We start from the raw sequence: 17,390 nt of genomic DNA, 5'->3' as shown, positions 1-17,390 counted from the left end.
CTGTGAAGGAATGATCGGCTCTAAGCCACTGGGACAGTTCTCTCTTCTAGGATTTTCTTAAATGGCAAAGGTTGGAGGAAAGAACTCCTGAAAAATCTTTTAAGTGTCCTTTATTTTTGTTCTTAATTATACAGATTACTCTTCAGTATTTCCTCAGTACCTTGTGAAGTGTCAGCAGTTCTTAAGGAGTGTTCCTGCTCCTCTGCGCCTGGAGGTTTTGGAGAACATCTTCTCCTTGCTTTTTGTTTCCTACAGTGACCTCCATACTGAGGCTTTTCTACCTGAAGACTATGCAGAGGATGATGATCTTGACAAAAAGACTACTACTGTGAGTGTAGAAGGCAGTGCTAGTCGGCGGTCTTCTACCTCTGAAAGTCCACAGCACCTAATAGAGGCTGAAAAGAAATTAGAGAGGCATCTGCTGGCTGCTGAGACAGTTCACACAGATAACCAAGATCTTCATGACTCGATGTTAGGTGGCAAAAGCTGTGAAACCTCTAGGCTGAGCTACCTGGATTTGAAACACTTAACTAGTGGTGTTACTGGATTTTTAGTGGATGAGGTGGCCATGGATGCCTTCCTCACATTGCTTCTCAACCATCTGGAAGAAATTCAGAGTTCTCTCCCATGGGACTCCAGTAACGTTCTTCGTGAAGAACTGGAACTTGTTGAGTGCTTGAATCTTTCTGCAAGCAGAGACACCTTTGGAAGTCGTGTGTTACAGTTTTCCAAATACCTTTCTGAAGCTCACTGGCGATACAAGGTGGTGATGAGTAACAGAAATGCAGGTAGGCTTTGTATTTGGTACTTTCTGATGTATTGACACTGTTCTGTTACAGCTCTCTAGGCAGTGGTCTCAAGACTAAATTCCCTGAGCATCTTACTGAGGGAGCACATTTTGGCAGATATTAGGAGAGTGACCTAGTTGGAGATCGCCTGGCTCTTGCACGATTTTCCAATAGCAGTGATGTCTATTCTAATAAGAAAGTTTGGGTTTTCTTTTCCTTTTTTTCCTCCCCTTTGTGGACACACTGCTTCAGTTTGCCTGTCTTTCTCCTGCTGCTTGGTAACAAGTTATGTCGACAGGGCAGTGATATGAAGGGACATGGTGGTGTGTGATCCTGTGCAAGCCAGATAGACTCATCTCATTCATGGACAGAGTGTTGATCTAGCCTAGTCTGGAAACATGTTAGGAACATGTATCAGAGGAAGTTGGATTATTCTGGGATGCAGACCACTCCTCAGGAGTAGCTAAAACAACACACTCAGGAACCTGTTTCCCACCCACCCTTCTCCATATCCTATAACTTGTTAGCCCTGCTACTATCAGATTTCTGCTTGTATCATAGTGTGGCTTATTGTGTATCTCAGACCATGCAAAGTCCGTGTCCCAAGAAAGACTGGGCAGTATGGACCTTAATTGTTCCAAGTTTCCAAACTTGTGTTCAACTATTTCTAAAGTCTCCCCCTATAAAGGAGGGGATGCGATGGGACTTATGTTTGAGTAGGCAGCCCTCAGTGTTTCTAGTGGACAGGCAGCAACTTCTGTGGGATTCTGTACTTTGAGTCCTGACTTCTGACAAATGTTGACAACTATTTGGGGAACATCTTTCAGGGAAAGATGGCTGGCTTTTCTTGACACTGTCTAGTTCTTGGATTTTCTGTCTCAAGGGCTGGAACCCACGTTACTTGCTCACTTCCAGAATTGTTGACCAAGTCAGGGTTCATACTACCCTGCATTACTGAAGAACCCAGTTGTTTCAGCAAAATGTTAATGACAAATCAAACTCTCTCTTTTACTATTTTAATTCTTATTCTTTTCACCTTGTTTCTAGCTGTTTATGTACTTGGACTATACCTATTTTTCTGTATAGTTAGAATCACAGAATCATTTAGGTTGGAAAAGACCCTTAGTACTCATCAGGGTTGTAGAAGGTATAGTACATAATATATACATAAGCAACATTGGATGTGGATGTGAAAACCACAGTATTAGTTGAGTTGCATCAAAATTACTTCCAGATGCTGGTTTAAACTTTACTGCAGAAGCGCTCTTAGCTGAGATCAGCTGTGTTTTCTTTGGAGATTTGCCATCATAGCTCTACCTATGTAGATGTGCTTTAAGGTAGACAAATAACTGTTAATGACCTGTCCAGCTATTTGGTAATGTTTTTGCTTAAATGTTTCACAGAACATCAGGTTGCAGCTTCCAGGAGATACTGCTCTTTAATCAGGTGCTCCAGCTTTAAGAAACGAAGTAGATCTCAAAGGTACAAAACAGGTGGGTTGAAAAAGTCACTTGGAGAAGACATCTCTGAAATGTGCATAATTTTGCTGAGCTCATAGCTGAATGCAATTAGATTTAATGGACTGGGGTAGAGGACTAGATTTATTTCCTTTAATTTTCTAACTAGTTTGAAGTGTCTTAGTCCAATTCCACGTGGATTGAGGTTGTTTTCCTAAAGCTTACCTGCACAACTAAAAGATAACTAATTTTAAATTCAGGTAAGAAAATAACTTCTTTCATCCATAGTCTGATTTGGGGGAGAGGAGAACTTTGCAACTACAGTACCAGTTCTTCCCTTTCTCCGCTATATCCAGTGACTGTTGGGTATATTTTCATTCCTACCACAATAGTATCTAGGATGTGAATTTACAGGAATTTGTGGCTTAAATTGGCAGTCTTAGGAGAAAGTTGCGTTCCTCACCCTTTTTCTATTTAGCCTTTAAAAGGTACATCTGATTTTGGAGTGGGATGTTCCAAACTAAGAAGCTTTAAACTATCTGACATGAGTCAATGATGAGCCAACCCAACAGAGTCTCTTGCCTAGCATTTTCTTCAAATGAGCAGTTTTTGCATTTATCATAGACATCAGTGATGGTTCATTTGTGAGATACTCTTGAAGATCTCTTGCGGTTGCCTGATCTGTTCTTTGCAGTAAGCTTTAATTACCTTGTCTAGAAAAAGTGTATTTAATGTGCTGGTTTTGATTTGTTTCCATTTTAGATGGGAAAGAGGGAACTACCAGTCCATCATTAGAAAGCACAAGTAGCGAGCTAAGCACCAGTACCTCAGGTATTAAGCCACAAAAACAGTATTTCTTTCTTATCAATGTGCATGATGAACTATGTGCTTGACTAGTTAATGTGAATTACTGCTCTTTGCAGGACAGAATTCAGACTTTTCGCTTCTTGGAGCTCCCATTTTTGGCTGGCTTTTTCTAATTAGAATAGTATATATAGTATATATCTCTTCTGGAATAGGAAAATTAGATTTTTCTTCATATTTTTGGCTTGCGGGAAACAGTGTGAAATGTATTGATGTGCAAACCATCAAAAAAGCTAATAGTCTGGTAGTCATGTAACCTAAAACATGCTTAGGCATGCTAAATTGATTTAATAGGTGCAATACTTAAGACTTCTCCCTTTATCCATATTAAACCACTGCCCTAGCATTGCGTCCACATTATGTAGGCTCTAAGCAGTGTTACATTTGGATGAGATCCAAACTGAAAGTTCTGACCAAGTAGTGAAATATTATGAGAATTTTTAACAAGATCTTTATGTTGACCTCTTCACCCTAAAACTTCCTTGTGACTCTGCTCCTATATTTTTGTGTTAAATATGTCAAGTACTGTTATCTAATAAGTTAGCTGTTATCTGGTGAAATGTTTTTTCCATAATAGTATACTGACTAATTCTGTTGTCTTGCAGAGGGAAGTACCAGTAATGTGTCTGGCTCAAGTGATTTGGAAAGCAGGGTGAGACCACACCAGCAAAACCCCCTCATTCCTATGATGCTTTCTCCACCAGAATCACTGTTAGTTTCTTGTGTTTTGAGAGGAAACTTTGTAGAAGCCCATCAGGTAAATGAGTTGCATGTACTTTGTGCAATTAAAAATCTAATTTGGTATTGATGTTTGTGGTTGTGATAGCTAATGAAATTCCTGCTTCTTCTGCATTAGTAAGCATAGGGCTGAAGCATCTGCATTCCAAGTGAAAGGGTCGCTTCAGAAGTAGAAGCAAGTGAAAGGAGCAAAGGTATTCCAAACCAACATCCCATGGATGCTGGGTTGTTTTTTTTTCTTGTTATATAAAAATGCTTTCTCTAAACCTGGGTTCTCAAGGCATGAAAACGTTTGATGAGAGCTGGCCAAGGTTAGTGTTTCAGCTGAATGAAGAACACAAAGAGGTCATGTTGAAGCCTCATGAGGAAGCAGCATCTGAACTGCTTACTTTAGTCAGTGACTCAAAGCCATGACACTCTGCCACTTGTAAGCTCGGCAGGAACATGGAAATGTATTGCTTACCCAAAGCGGAGCCAAAGTGGTGATGACATTTATTTGAAGGAGGTATGTTTTGAGGCTAAATTCAGGGTACTGAAAACAGGCAGAAAGACTTGAAATTGACAGTCTGCACATCTGTAGTCCTTTGCTCCCTCACAGCTGTGCATGCAGCTGTGGCTGTTCTATGTGGCTTTTGGGCTGATGCTCTGAAAAAACATCTAGAGGTGCATCAGTGATTGGATCCTCTGTAAAAAGCAGTGTCATGGTTTAACCCCAGCCAGCAGCTAAGCACCATGCAGCTGCTCACTCACTCCCTGCCTCCCCCCCACAGTGGGATGGGGGAGAAAATCGGGAAAAGAAGTAAAACTCGTGGGTTGAGATAAGAACGGTTTAATAGAACAGAAAAGAAGAAACTAATAATGATAATGATAACACTAATAAAATGACAACAGTAATAATAAAGGATAGGAATGTACAAATGATGCGCAGTGCAATTGCTCACCACCCGCCGATCAACACCCAGTTAGTCCCTCAGCGGCAATCCCCCCTGCCCCCACTCCCCCCAGTTTATATACTGGGCATGACCACATGGTATGGAATACCCCTTTGGCCACTTTGGGTCAGCTGCCCTGGTTGTGTCCTGTGCCAACTTCTTGTGTCCCTCCAGCTTTCTCACTGGCTGGGCTTGAGAAGCTGAAAAATCCTTGACTTCAGATTAAACACTACTTAGCAACAACTGAAAACATCAGTGTTATCAACATTCTTTGCATACTGAACTCAAAACATAACACCATACCAGCTACTAGGGAGACAATTAACTCTATCCCAGCTGAAACCAGGACAAGCAGTGACCTGGCTGAATTTCAGATAGTGATATCAGAGCAGTTAATATCATTTAAGTGTTGCATTAGCAGCAGGTTACTGCTCAACTCATTAGTTCTGTTTGACGTCAAGCATGCCACTTCATCTTTTCCCTACTTACAGGGCCAAAAGAAGCATTTTGTTTTGCTTCTTTACTTTGAATTTCAGTATTGCTGACAATAAAGAATTCAAGCTTGGTTTGTATTCTGTTGTTGGTTTGATAATAGGAACTTGCACAGCTGTGCTTATCTACTGTGTGTTTAAATTTCTAGAAGGTATTTCTGCATAAGAATTTGTTTAAAATAGTTTACTTTGGGGGCCCAACTTGATAGGTTTCTTTCGTTACGTAGTGTATTGAAATCATGAAGAGTCATTCTGAAAGGTGTGGTTTACGAAAATTAATTCAGCTCTAGCTTTGCAGCAAATAATAGCTGAGCTTTATAAAAATAGTTGAAAAATGTTTGTAAGGTCCTGTTTTTCAGGCACTAAAACATCTCTAGAAACCACCCCCCCACCCCCCATTTCAGCCTGCTGTGTCTGTGGGGACATTTTTCAGTTAAAGTGTCTGTTTTATTTTATTCCGTCATCTCCTCTAAAAACCCCCAAAGCTCTTTGACCTTTGAAAGCTTATTTTGACATGCTCTGTAATTACATCTTTTGTTATTTTTGAAAGGTGGCTTTGATGTTTAATCTGGATACTTCACCTTGCTATGGTGAATTGGTTTTCATGGAGCGCTACCAAGAGGCGGTACGAGAAATGGCAAGAGTGGAGCACAATATTGAGAATCAAGCATCAGATGGCACGGGAGGCATCAGGAAATCTGGCAGTGGCCGTTCGACACTGCAAGCTATTGGGAATGCAGCAGCAGCTGGTAAGGGCTGGGTTTCTTGAGTTCTTCTCAAAAGGTGGGGGAGAAGTGGAAAACAGGAGGAAGAAACTTGAATCTTGTCGTAATGAGTGCAACAATTGTTCAGAAGAGTAAGTTGTGGTTCTTTGACTTAAAAGGAGTCTAAGAATGCTGAAATTTGCTGTTGATGCCCAATTAGTTTTATCCATTCTACAGTAATTGGTCCATGAAGCAGGCCATCTATTGAATTATTTTTCCTAAAGAATTAGAGAATAATTATCCATGACAGGATGTGAGATAAATATGCTGTTTAATTAGTGATTTTGTGTTTTGCTGATGCATGTAGGTATGGTATTTTATTCCATCTCGGATGTTACTGATAAATTGCTTGCAACTTCTGGAAGTCTTGCCCCTACTCTCCAAGAAAACTTCTGGATCAGCAACATCCAGCTGGACCATACTGATCCTCTGTGGGAAGTCCTTGAGGACCTCAGTCCTTCAGCAATGGCGGCATTTGATCTAGCTTGTACTCAGTGCCATCTTTGGAAAACATGCAAGCAGCTTTTGGAAACAGCAGAAAGGCGACTGTACAACAGCCTTGAAACTCGGGGTAGGCTTTTGATTTTTGTGTTTATCAACACGGGCCTGGGAGTAGAAAACGCTGTTCTATGCTGTGTTGTTTGTGCTAACACCTGAGTTTTAATTAAATCTCATTGCGTACTTGCATGTTAGTTTTTCTTTTTTCCACTCCTAACTTTTATTTTGTCCCCCTTTGCACCATGACTTTTCCAGGCCACCGACCTGACTTTGTTTTACTGCACTCTGAAGGTGTAAAGGGTTTCCCAGCAGTTCTCCAGCAAATAAGTAAAATTCTCAACTATTCCTGCACATCACAAGGGCAATCCAAGCCAGGTAGTGTGCTTTGCTGATAAGATTTTCTGTTGAAACATGCTTAAATCAAATTCTTGCCTTCTGTTGCAATGGAAGTTTGAACTTCCAATTTTTTAGCTTAATATTTAAAATAAAAAAAAAAGGGGGGGGGGGGTGGACCCAAGCTCAATTCTGAATAAATTGAACACTTTGAATTTGGCAAACTAGTTGTATTATAATACAACTTTGGTTCTGTGGGACTTTTTCTGTGCAAAAATATTTGTCTTTGTTATAGTTGCTGTTTGTTTCTCCCTCTTCATAGAGGTCTCAGATGAGAAAATAGGGAGTCATTTTCGATGCAGTATTGTAGATCTTCTGCAAGCTTGCTACACTGCCTTGACAGAAGAAAGTATTACTAATGAAATTGTTTTATCACAAAATCTGGATCAAATCCTAAAAGCACTGACACGTGTTGAGCATTCTGTGGGTGAGTTATTTTTTTGTGATTGTGAAGACTGACAAATGGATCTAAATTTTTGTTTTGGCCTGTCCAGACAACTATAAATCTAGCAGTAATGTTCTTTGATGTACGCATAATTATATATTTTTTTAAAATCCTAAATACAAAGTGTAAAATCTATCTGTAATTCTTATGTTCTGAGCGTTTTGTTTTCAGAGCTAAAATTGTGAATTTGCCAGAGAAGAAAGGAAAACATCAATGAGTACAGTCGAGGTTATTATTTGTCCTACTTTTCTTCAGTCCTAACAAGGAATTCTTTAAGTGTATTTTAACCTGACAGGTTATAGATAATTAGGTGTATCCTTATTGTTACCTTTTTTTTTTTTAACAAAAAGGAGATAAAGTTATAAAACTATTGTAACATAATAACGCCTTCCAGTTTTCATAGGGCTATCATAAAACATCTCATCCTTTTCTGAAGAAGTCTTCCACAGTTGCCTTTTCTCAGAGTTCTCTTCATTATGTAGCACTTGGGTGTTTTCTTATGTTTTTTTTCTTTCTCCATTCACCAAATTTCTAAATGGCATGTAGGTGTTTGTGAAATATTTAAAGATATTTGTATGTTTAATGAGCAAAATTTAGGAGAGCTCTAAGGGCTAAATGTTATGGAGCACAAGGACTGGTCAAGACCTGTGTTTTAGAATGAGCTTATGTGTTAACGACACACAACTAGATATATTTTAGGCCTGCGTTAATATATTTCTAACTCATCAGAGGCACGGTTACTAATTTAGATGAACCATTGATTTATTCTGCTGTGAAAATTTCTCTTGCTTTCAATAAAATTTTAATGCCCAGACTGAGATCTGTAATTGCAGAGAGGAAATCAGGCTAAACAATTTCTCTTCCCCGCCCCGCCCCCCCCCTTCATTTTTGGCATTTAATACTTACTTGAAACTTGGATGTATGTCTGTTCTCTTAAACCAGACTCTAAAGGAAACCTGCTTGGGACCTTGGTGGAGCAGGCCTCTCTCAAACCTACGGAGCTGGAGAAGCACCTGGTTTGGAATCAAACACAGCTCCTGCTGAGAACTCTTGACCAAACCATGCCAGAGAGCAACATGCAGACAAACTTTGTGAAGGCCTTCTTTGACTACATCACTACACTGGCTGCTGTTGTGTTACGAAGTCTGAATGCAGAGCTAGGTAAGGGGTTCCTGCTGGAAAGTCTGACCCTAGGTGAAGATACCCAGACTGTGTAGCCTGGCCTGATTCTGGAAAGTAATTGTGCAAAAATGATTCCTTGCCAAACATGCCTACTACCTGTGCATAGTCAGATCTTTTGCTTTCAAGTATTATCGCACTGCTTTTCAAATTTTATTTCTTAACACCTAGGCCACCCTCAGCTAAGATAAAATAGCTGATGGCAGTAGGAAAACAGGAACAGAAATGTTAACTACTGACCCAGATTCTGCACTTTGTTTAGACAAAACAAACAACCCCGACCTCCAAAAATTCTCATCAGTACCCTGTAAGGTGAGATTGATTTTTGCATCCAGTGGATCAGCATGCTGTGTGCTTTTCAGCTCCCTTAGAGGCAACCAGTGCCCTGCTGCTCCACAGGGATAAGAAGAGAATGTGTAGAAGGCTATGCAGAGGTAACTTTGGCAGAAGTTTTCTAGGCAGAATTTTTTCTTAGAATCAGCAGATCATGGTGGTCCATGGAAAGAAATGCATCATCAGCACATAAAACTGTCAGAAGAACAGAACAATTCACTGTGCTAGGAGAAAAAACACTGGTCTGTTTTTTAAAGTTGACACTAATTGAGCTGCACTAATGTAAAATACCACAGTACTGATTTCAGAGAATACCTTCCCGAGAGGATAAGAAAAAAGGGCAAAGATTTGTTTTCAGACATACTGGTTCAGCTCAGGTCACTACCATGCCAGCCATAACTTCTGTATGGACATGATTCAGTCCTCATTGACTAACTGCCAAAGCCAAAAAAAATGCACAATATTTAAGGGCTGTGTGAGTTCTGGGGAAACTTTATTGTACTGGAAGATAAAAGGAAAAGGTAAACTTACAAGAATATGTTCAGAGTTACCTGACATAGTGGATACAAAGGCTTTTCAGCAATACTGACCAGGGTTTCACTCTTTTTGTAAAAGTAGCTTTACATTTGTGAGTTCCCTCTGCCGTTGCTCACTTTGACTTGAATAGAGCATGGACTCACTAATCTACATCCAGAGACTCCTCAGAAACCAGTACTGCACATTTTTGGTCTCTCACTGCAAATACATGTTTTGGTGAAAGTTTGAAGTAGAGTTGCTAAACTGTTTGAACCTAGATCTCGCTTAAAGGCCAAAGACTCTCCACGCTACCTGTTTTGGTAACAGGTCCAGTAAAATGTGAGCCAGTGGTGCCAAGTTTGAGAGGTGTATCGTAATCAAAAATGCCTTGCAATTTACTCTGGATTTTACCACGCTGTTAATGTAGACCTCTGTGAATTTAGTCAAGGAGGTTTCAGACTCCAGGCTCTTAAAATCTGTGTTCCTAAAATAAGACTTGGTTGGTGTATTCAGCTAATGTGTTTGTATTATAATAAATGTTTTGATTTTTTTTTTTTTTTAAGATCTATCTGCAGAAGTGAAAGTGGGTAACCCTTTCATCCTGTTACAGCAGAGTCCATCTCAGCTGCTCTCCCAGCTTGTGTTTGAGAGACAGGTTCATCCTGACAGGTTGGTGCTTTTCATATTATATACTTCTCTAGGTTATCTTGGCATTGATGACTTTAGACCTCAGCCAGGATTAAATTCTTCTCTGGCTGCTTAGCACAGGTAGTACAGCCTGCTGTGTCCCACCAGCCAATTACTTAATGCTGCAAGGATTAGTGTGCAGGGAGGAGCTTACTCAGTGGCTTCTCTACCAACCTGAAGATTTTTGACAGGGAAAGCTGTGGCTCCATATTTTTAACAATTGCTGTCTGTTGTGAAGAGAGAGTGCATTTATGTGGATTTTTTGACTGAATGTGTGGCAGTTCAGAGTGGTGGACTTGCAGCTTAGCAATGTAATAAAATACAATACACCAGTAGGGCTTCTTAAGAATACAGCTGAGCATGGCTCTTGCCCTGGTCAGTAGGTAAACTGGATAATCTAAGGTCCTTCTATCACAAATTACTGAATTAGGCTGGCATGGAAAGTGTCTGATTTGACGAAGTAGCTCTTAAAAAGATGAGCAGTAATGGTGAACCATTCTACTGTCTCGCATTTAGGTAAAAGTCAATGTTTGAGGAGTAAGTTCTTTAAAGGAATGGCAGCGTAAGCTCCGAGTTATTGATGTTGTGCTGTGTACGTTTTTTTTTTTTCCATACTGTAAACATAGGATATGTAGTCTTCCCGTGTATGTACCTGTGAAGAATATTAGGGGGCTTGTGTTCACAAAACATTTGGAAGATTTATGAAAATACGTAATCGTAAAGTACCTTTGATATGTGCGTGGTAAGCTGGTTCTGTTTTCAATCCTGCAGGCTTTCTTCTCTCTTGGCTAAAGAAGAGTTGAACTTGAATGTGCAGGAAGTTATTGTTAACTGTTGCTGTGAACGACTGTCCTTGTGCAGTGCAAGGCAAAACAGCCAGGCAAAGTCTCTTCTGACAAACATCAGTAACTTAGCACACCAGTGTGCCTACCACTGCCTGCCAGATGTTGAAACACCTATTCACAATTCTGCAGTGACCTCTGAGGATAACTCCACTCAGGGCCCATTCTCTCTGAATGACTTGAGCCAGCACACACTTACTGCATCCTCCCTGGACTTCCTAAAGTCTCAATCGAAGCTAATGGCCACAGTGGCATGTCTAAGTGCATCTAATATACAGAAAATTCCCAAATCGAGTTTATCTTGGATGGAATTTCGGGGCAAACGGGAGGTGCCCTTAGGTTTGGAACAGATTTCCAGGGAGTGTGAGGTGTTATTGAAGGACTTCCCAATATTGGAACGATTTCTTCTCGCTATGTTTGAGCCACTTCAGAATCAGCAAGAGGAAGGTAGCAGTTTGGCTACTGTCTTCTCTGGCAAGACATACATATCTCTGGTTCTCCTAGGACTGCATTCCCCCACAGCTGTTAATGTATTAATGGGAGTCTTGGAACAAGCTCTTGCCGCAAAGGATTGGGACAGAGCTCTGAAGGTCTTAGATCTGTACAGTCAGGATGTGGAGGAGCTGGTCAATGTGAAGGATGCTGTGCTGAGCTGTGCAACTGCTGAAGGTAAGAAGTATTAAGTCAGGCTTTTTTCCCTTCATCTTTTTCTTTTTCTTTCTTTGTTGTTTTTTTTTTGTTTTTTTTTTTTTTTTATGAAGAATACAGCCTGGACCAGGAGGTGGAAACTAAAGTAGTGGTCCTTGGGCAAATCAAAAAATGGAAACAGATCCCTTCCTTTCCTTCATCCTAAATTTGCTTTCTCTGATGGTGTAGTTTCTGTTTTGCAAATGTGCAAATCCTGACCAATTTAGTACAAAAGAACTGGAATGCATCTGTTGTGTTATTTTTATGTGAAAAGCTGAATACATCAGGAGACACTAACCATAGTACTGTTAATGGAACATCTTTTACAGCAGTGTCATTGTCATACATGGATGATGTATCCTGTGAAAGGAGGTGCCTTTTGGAGTTTAAGGATAGTAAGTATCCCATGCTAACTTTGGTTACTTCCCAAGAATCTGATGCTCGGGATGAGTCTTGCACAGATTTTTCAGCACTGCACTGTTTCATTTGGTGATGCGATCCAGTGAGGATGAGGATTTTTTTTATTTTCCAAATTGCAGAAACTGAGTTTCAAACTAGTGGTTTGTTTCCTCCACAGATAAGGATGGTTGGCAATACTTATTCCCAGTAAAAAATGCAACGTTGAGAAGTAGGCTGGCCCTGCGCTGTCTGGACAAATGGCCCCTTGATGCCTGTTTGGAAATCCTAGCTTATTGCACTTCTGATTTGGGCATAACTGATGAACTAAAAGCCAGTCTGCAGAGCAGGAAGAAAGAACTTCAGGTTTATCAAAAGGTACAGTCTTTCAAGTAACCAGTGAGATGAAATAGGCAGCTGGGAGCAAATATGCTTGCCCTTTGGGAAAGTTTTAGCCCTTGGTTCTTTTTTGATCATAATAGCTTTTCAAGTCTTTCATCCCAAACAGTTCATGTGTTTTCAGTGCTGTAGTATCCAATTAACACTCTGCTTCCATCCTTCATAACCTTCCCCCTCTCCTATTAGCATTCAGGTCTGCAAACATGATTAGACATAAACCTTTGTGTGAGGCTGTTTTCTTGCAAGGTATTTGTTTTTCCATTCTATACAAATGCTACAGCCTCTGGAAGTTTTCCATGGTGATTCATCATTTTATAAGCTTGAGAGGTGCAGGTGTACCTAGGCATGGTGTACAAGACTAGTGGTCCAATAAGTGTGTTTATATTGCAGTCAGTTCTTCTAACTTCAGGGTAGTGCAGATACCCAAGTTAAGTCAGACTAGCTGGCCTGGAGTTAGTTCAGCACAGACTGAAAAGCCAAACAGAGCAAAAAAAGGAGTTGTAAATCCCTGCTGAGCTCTGTCTTGTGGTGGTTCTGCTAACTGACAGTTACCTCAGTTGTCTCTCTGTTAGTGCCAGCAATGTCTGCAGTATACATGTACTTTTTCATCCCTAATTATTGCCATCTAGTCTTTTAAAAACCTTCCCTTATAAACGTGCTTTGTAGACTCATACCTCCAAGAAAATTGCATAGTCTTTTTTGGAGTGCAAGTGCATTATGTCATCCCAGAAAAGGGCTAGAGATAAACATGGCTCTCCTTTTTGACTGTTTTCTTTGTATGAAGCAGTTCTTGATGTGATCAGCTCAGCTGTTTTCTTAGACTTAATGATTGTAGTAGATAAAGCTTTTAAAATCTGCTACCCTAATATTAACTTTTTCAGATTTTGAATGTGCAAAATGAACCATTATGGAATGACTGGCAGGATCTGAAAAAAGCCTGCACTGATGACCCCCAGGCCATCATGAATATCATTCTGAAAGCAAAGGTTAGGCATCATCATGTGAATTTTGTTGAATTAGAATGCTCTAAACTTTGAATAGATAAATTTGTTGAAATAGCATCTTAAAACACTGATCAATGGAGATTACCTTGGGAGGAAGGAATCTGTGCTACAGAAACAAATACAGATCTGTGTTTAATGTCAAGATTTACATGTAGTTAATAATCCTTAAGTTTAAGTTATAACTCTTACTCTGAGATACAACCTGTTCTTTTCTCTTAGAATTTTGAAGACTTTAATAGCATGGCTGTTGACATAATACAGGCTTGATTATTATATCAATACTAATACTGTAGATCTGGCTGGCTTCAAAAGTGTCTCTCTAAAAAGCCAACTTGCTTACTGTGAGATGAGAAGGCATTCTCAATGCAGCTGTGACTGACAAAATTGAGTATCATCTTCTTGTCAATGTAATTATTTACTTGTTGCATGTAGGAGAGTAGTCTAAGCTACAGAATTTCTGGAGAAGTTGATCAGAACTTTGGGAGAAACAGCTGTATCAGAGAGGGTAGAGTTTGTCCCTCTTATTTTTTTTTTTTTTTTTTTTAAATTCTTTAGGATTATGAGTTGTTTGAGGAATGGGGGCACTTGTATCCTGTCCCAAGAGAAGACTTGATCAACCTTCACCGTGAGCACCTTCTCCACTTACTGGAGATGGGAGACATGGAAAAAGCATTGCAGGTAATTAGCAAAACTCTTTCAGCCTTACATCCATAGGTCATATAAGTTGAGAACTCTTTTCTTTGCCTTCTTCAGGTGTGTTTTCATGGCCTTTTTGATTCTTCCCTTAAGAGATGCTATTTGCTTATATGTATTTTTGGGATCCTGGCTCTCCCCTGTTATGCTTAAGTGAAAATCCAGCTTGGCAATCTAGTTGTTGGACCTAATAGCGTAGATGTCACTTACATGGAAATACAAGGCCCCTTTTATTTGAAAAATCATAATGAAGCATTTCTGTGCTGCTTAAGCAGAGGAATCAGAAGTAAAACTAATAACAGGAATTGATCAGTTGTGCTTCAGTGCCCAAATTAGTGAAGTGTGAATTCTTCTGGTTTTAATAATTATGGAGCTGTTGCTAATAACAGTGTAAAATAAAGTGCAGGCTCTGTCAGACTACATAGCTTTGAAAATATTCTGGAAGCAAAGTGGAGACTTCTGATCACTATACCTTCTGTCCCATTCCTTGCTTAATTTTTTGCTTACTTTAATTTTAAAAATATTTTTATTAATAAATGGAGCAAATAGGCAATGAGTAGTCTATAAATGGGTTATCTAAATCATTCTTATATATGTAAGGCACTTGTGCAAGTTAATTTGTTGGCTGGACCATTGTAGGGTAATAATCTGTCATGGACTGCCTGTTATAAAGGCTACTTTCCAGGAGTGTAGTAGGGGTTCACTGTATTTTGTTTGGTTTTGTAGCTTTTACAAAGAATTGAAGACCCTGGTATTTGTCTTGCTATCAGTGAACAGTCTCTTGACCAGCATCTGAACTTGGCAGCCTCTCACTTCTTGGCTGATTACCTCACAGCTCACTTCTATGCAAACCTGACAACAGCACGCCGTAATGAAATCCAGGCACTCTATATGGGATCAAAGGTGAGTAAAACTCCTGCATTGTGGGATTAACAGCAATATATAATTATGTAAGTAACTTTATAATACATAATATATATGTAATATATAAAGCTTGTATATTTTACCAGAGCATTCTCACCATATCAGGTCTAAGATCCTTAGTCTTGGGATCCAAAGGGAAGTTAGAGATGGCTTAAAACTTCTCTTCTCCATCTTTGCAGTTCCTATATTATGAGGTGGTTTTATGGTGTTTGAGCTGTAGGGAGTGGAGGAACACACAGGTGAAAAGAGGGTGGGGGTGGAATAAAATAAAATTGTGGTGTTTATCAGGACAGTTGCTGTCTTTGTCCCAAGTGAAGAAGAAAACTTTTTCTTCTTACTAAACTTACTCTCTGTGTCAGTAACACCAGGTGTCCTACATATGGCCACCTGTATGGTGGTCTTTGACACTTGCATGGCATGTTTCTCCCAAGTACCTTCCAAAGGCAGACAGTATCACTCCTCTTTTTGGATGGCCATTGCCTTTACAGAAGTCATACAGGTTCTGTGCTCAGCCTGGGAATAGATGCATTAACCAGTAGATTACATTAGTTGAATGCATTATATGTAAACAAAATGCAGTGCTTTTGGTAATGTCTGTTTTGTTGTAGGACTACAAATAGCAGCTTGTGCCAGTGTGTGCCACAACAGTATTTTGCTGGGCTTCCTGTTTCCTTACTTGTCCCTTTTGAAGACATGATTTAATTTGGAAAGTGTCTATGTTAACTGTCCATCTTTAGGAGAACTGCTCTTAATTTCTCCTCTTGATGTTTCTGCAAATGATGCAAAGATAATGATTGGGCTAAAATTCTTTTTATAAGCTTATTTTAATAAGACAATATGCTCTACCCTGCTACAAAATATTTGTCACAGGGTCACAAAGTGCTTTCTAGTCTTCAGCTGCCTCTGAAATCAGGCAGTGTTTTATAGAATGGGAAAGTGGAAGCTAAGTAATTTCTGCAAATCCACTCAGTAATTCTGTAACAGAAGTAGGAATAGGTCTAAGTCGTTCTACCTCCATTTTTTGGCCTCTATATGTTACTCCATTCTCTGCATAAGCTACTGTGCTAGTTTCTTGTCTTTAATCTCACAAAAACACATATTTGAAGGTGTATAATTTTAACATGTGCTTTTTTCTTTGTCTCAGGTGCTGCTGACTCTGCCTGAGCTCTCCCGTGTTAACTACTTCCACCTCTCCTCCAGGCCACTGCTCATGCTGGAACAGCTCCTCATGAATATGAAGGTGGACTGCGTAGCTGTTGCTGTGCAGACACTGCACCAGCTCTTAGCTGGACAGGAAATTGGTTTTACTGTAGAAGACATTGACAATTTGCTCTCCAAGTATGCAGAAAAAGCTCTCAACTTCCCTTTTGCATTAAAAGAAAAGAGATCAGGTGACTGTCCGTGAGAATGCTGTTTTTCACTTGGGAAAGAAGGGCCAATTTCCCCCAGAATCATTTCACCAATTGTGCCACAACATTTTTAGATTTGTGACTCCAGTCTCCCTGTAGCCCAGGACATGTTCTTAAAGTCTTTGCCTTTCTTGTAAATAGATGTTCTCAAGGACCAACAGCTTCAAAAGTTTCTCGGACTTTCCTCTGTTGCTTCTTTTTGGGGTCTCTTTTCTTATATGATATTGTTCAATTTTCTTTCATTTTTGTTTAACGCAAAGTCACTGATGACTTAAGCAGTTCTAAAACCTGCAGCCAGCTGCATCTTCCCCCAAATAGAATGGGGATTTAATCTTCCATAGTCTTTCTTCCTACCAGAGTCCTGTTCCTTTTTTCATATAAAAGACTTTTAAACTTGTAGTTCTATTTAACATTCTCAGCATGGTTCTCCTTTCTGGTTTGCCAATCCCTTCTCATCCATGTTGCCTCCGAATCTCCTGCATCTGGCTCACTCCTCTCAGGGTTTTAGAACTCAACACCAGAGGGTGCTGCAGATCAAGGCCAGTGCTTTTGTTTCGTTCTTTCAAAAGCACATGGCATGTGTACCTGTCTGTATCTATCTATACCTACATATATGGTATCACCTTGCTTTATGCAAGTTTCCAAATGTTGACTTCATTTCATGATTTAAAGATGCAGCTCTTGCTAACATAAAAACATCAGACTTACCTATCTTTTTCTGCCAAATGACCTATAACTTTGCAAGTATGTTCCTTCCACTGTGATATGAAGCATTTAGTATTTGCCATGCACATCTTGTGTCAACTAATTGTTTTCACATCTGATATTTATTGTATTATTCCTGTGCCTATCAGCAGTCCATTGCTTTGATAAGGATCCCTTTCTCTGTGTTTTAGGTCATTGAATTTTATATAGTTTTGCGTGAATTGTTGTGGGCTAATTTTCATGAAA

The 17,390-nt window shown here is 39.7% G+C and overlaps 1 protein-coding gene across 5 annotated transcripts in view; it reads left to right on the top strand.

Annotated features, from left to right (window-relative positions):
* The window catches only part of ZFYVE26 (zinc finger FYVE-type containing 26), a 51,396-nt gene that overhangs the window by 12,981 nt on the left and 21,025 nt on the right, over nucleotides 1-17,390 (top strand). For 2 of the 5 annotated variants that reach the window (XM_052782403.1, XM_052782402.1), the window contains exons 11-26: nucleotides 135-788; nucleotides 2,192-2,281; nucleotides 3,008-3,076; nucleotides 3,715-3,866; nucleotides 5,821-6,019; nucleotides 6,342-6,605; nucleotides 6,788-6,907; nucleotides 7,188-7,352; nucleotides 8,313-8,531; nucleotides 9,962-10,067; nucleotides 10,857-11,596; nucleotides 12,192-12,388; nucleotides 13,291-13,395; nucleotides 13,969-14,091; nucleotides 14,833-15,009; nucleotides 16,175-16,421. In XM_052782403.1, coding sequence (XP_052638363.1) covers nucleotides 135-788; nucleotides 2,192-2,281; nucleotides 3,008-3,076; nucleotides 3,715-3,866; nucleotides 5,821-6,019; nucleotides 6,342-6,605; nucleotides 6,788-6,907; nucleotides 7,188-7,352; nucleotides 8,313-8,531; nucleotides 9,962-10,067; nucleotides 10,857-11,596; nucleotides 12,192-12,388; nucleotides 13,291-13,395; nucleotides 13,969-14,091; nucleotides 14,833-15,009; nucleotides 16,175-16,421 — 3,627 coding nt within the window. Of the gene's footprint in view, nucleotides 1-134; nucleotides 789-2,191; nucleotides 2,282-3,007; nucleotides 3,077-3,714; nucleotides 3,867-5,820; nucleotides 6,020-6,341; nucleotides 6,606-6,787; nucleotides 6,908-7,187; nucleotides 7,353-8,312; nucleotides 8,532-8,911; nucleotides 8,984-9,961; nucleotides 10,068-10,856; nucleotides 11,597-11,943; nucleotides 12,010-12,191; nucleotides 12,389-13,290; nucleotides 13,396-13,968; nucleotides 14,092-14,832; nucleotides 15,010-16,174; nucleotides 16,422-17,390 lie in introns of all 5 variants that reach the window. The other 3 variants (XM_052782399.1, XM_052782401.1, XM_052782400.1) reach the window with 3 other exon arrangements.

This window comes from Harpia harpyja, chromosome 3 (genome assembly GCF_026419915.1).
Source record: "Harpia harpyja isolate bHarHar1 chromosome 3, bHarHar1 primary haplotype, whole genome shotgun sequence".
Lineage (NCBI taxonomy): Eukaryota > Metazoa > Chordata > Aves > Accipitriformes > Accipitridae > Harpia > Harpia harpyja.
The sequence above is the reverse complement of the archived record's forward strand: the minus strand, read 5'-3'. Positions and strand labels throughout refer to the sequence as shown.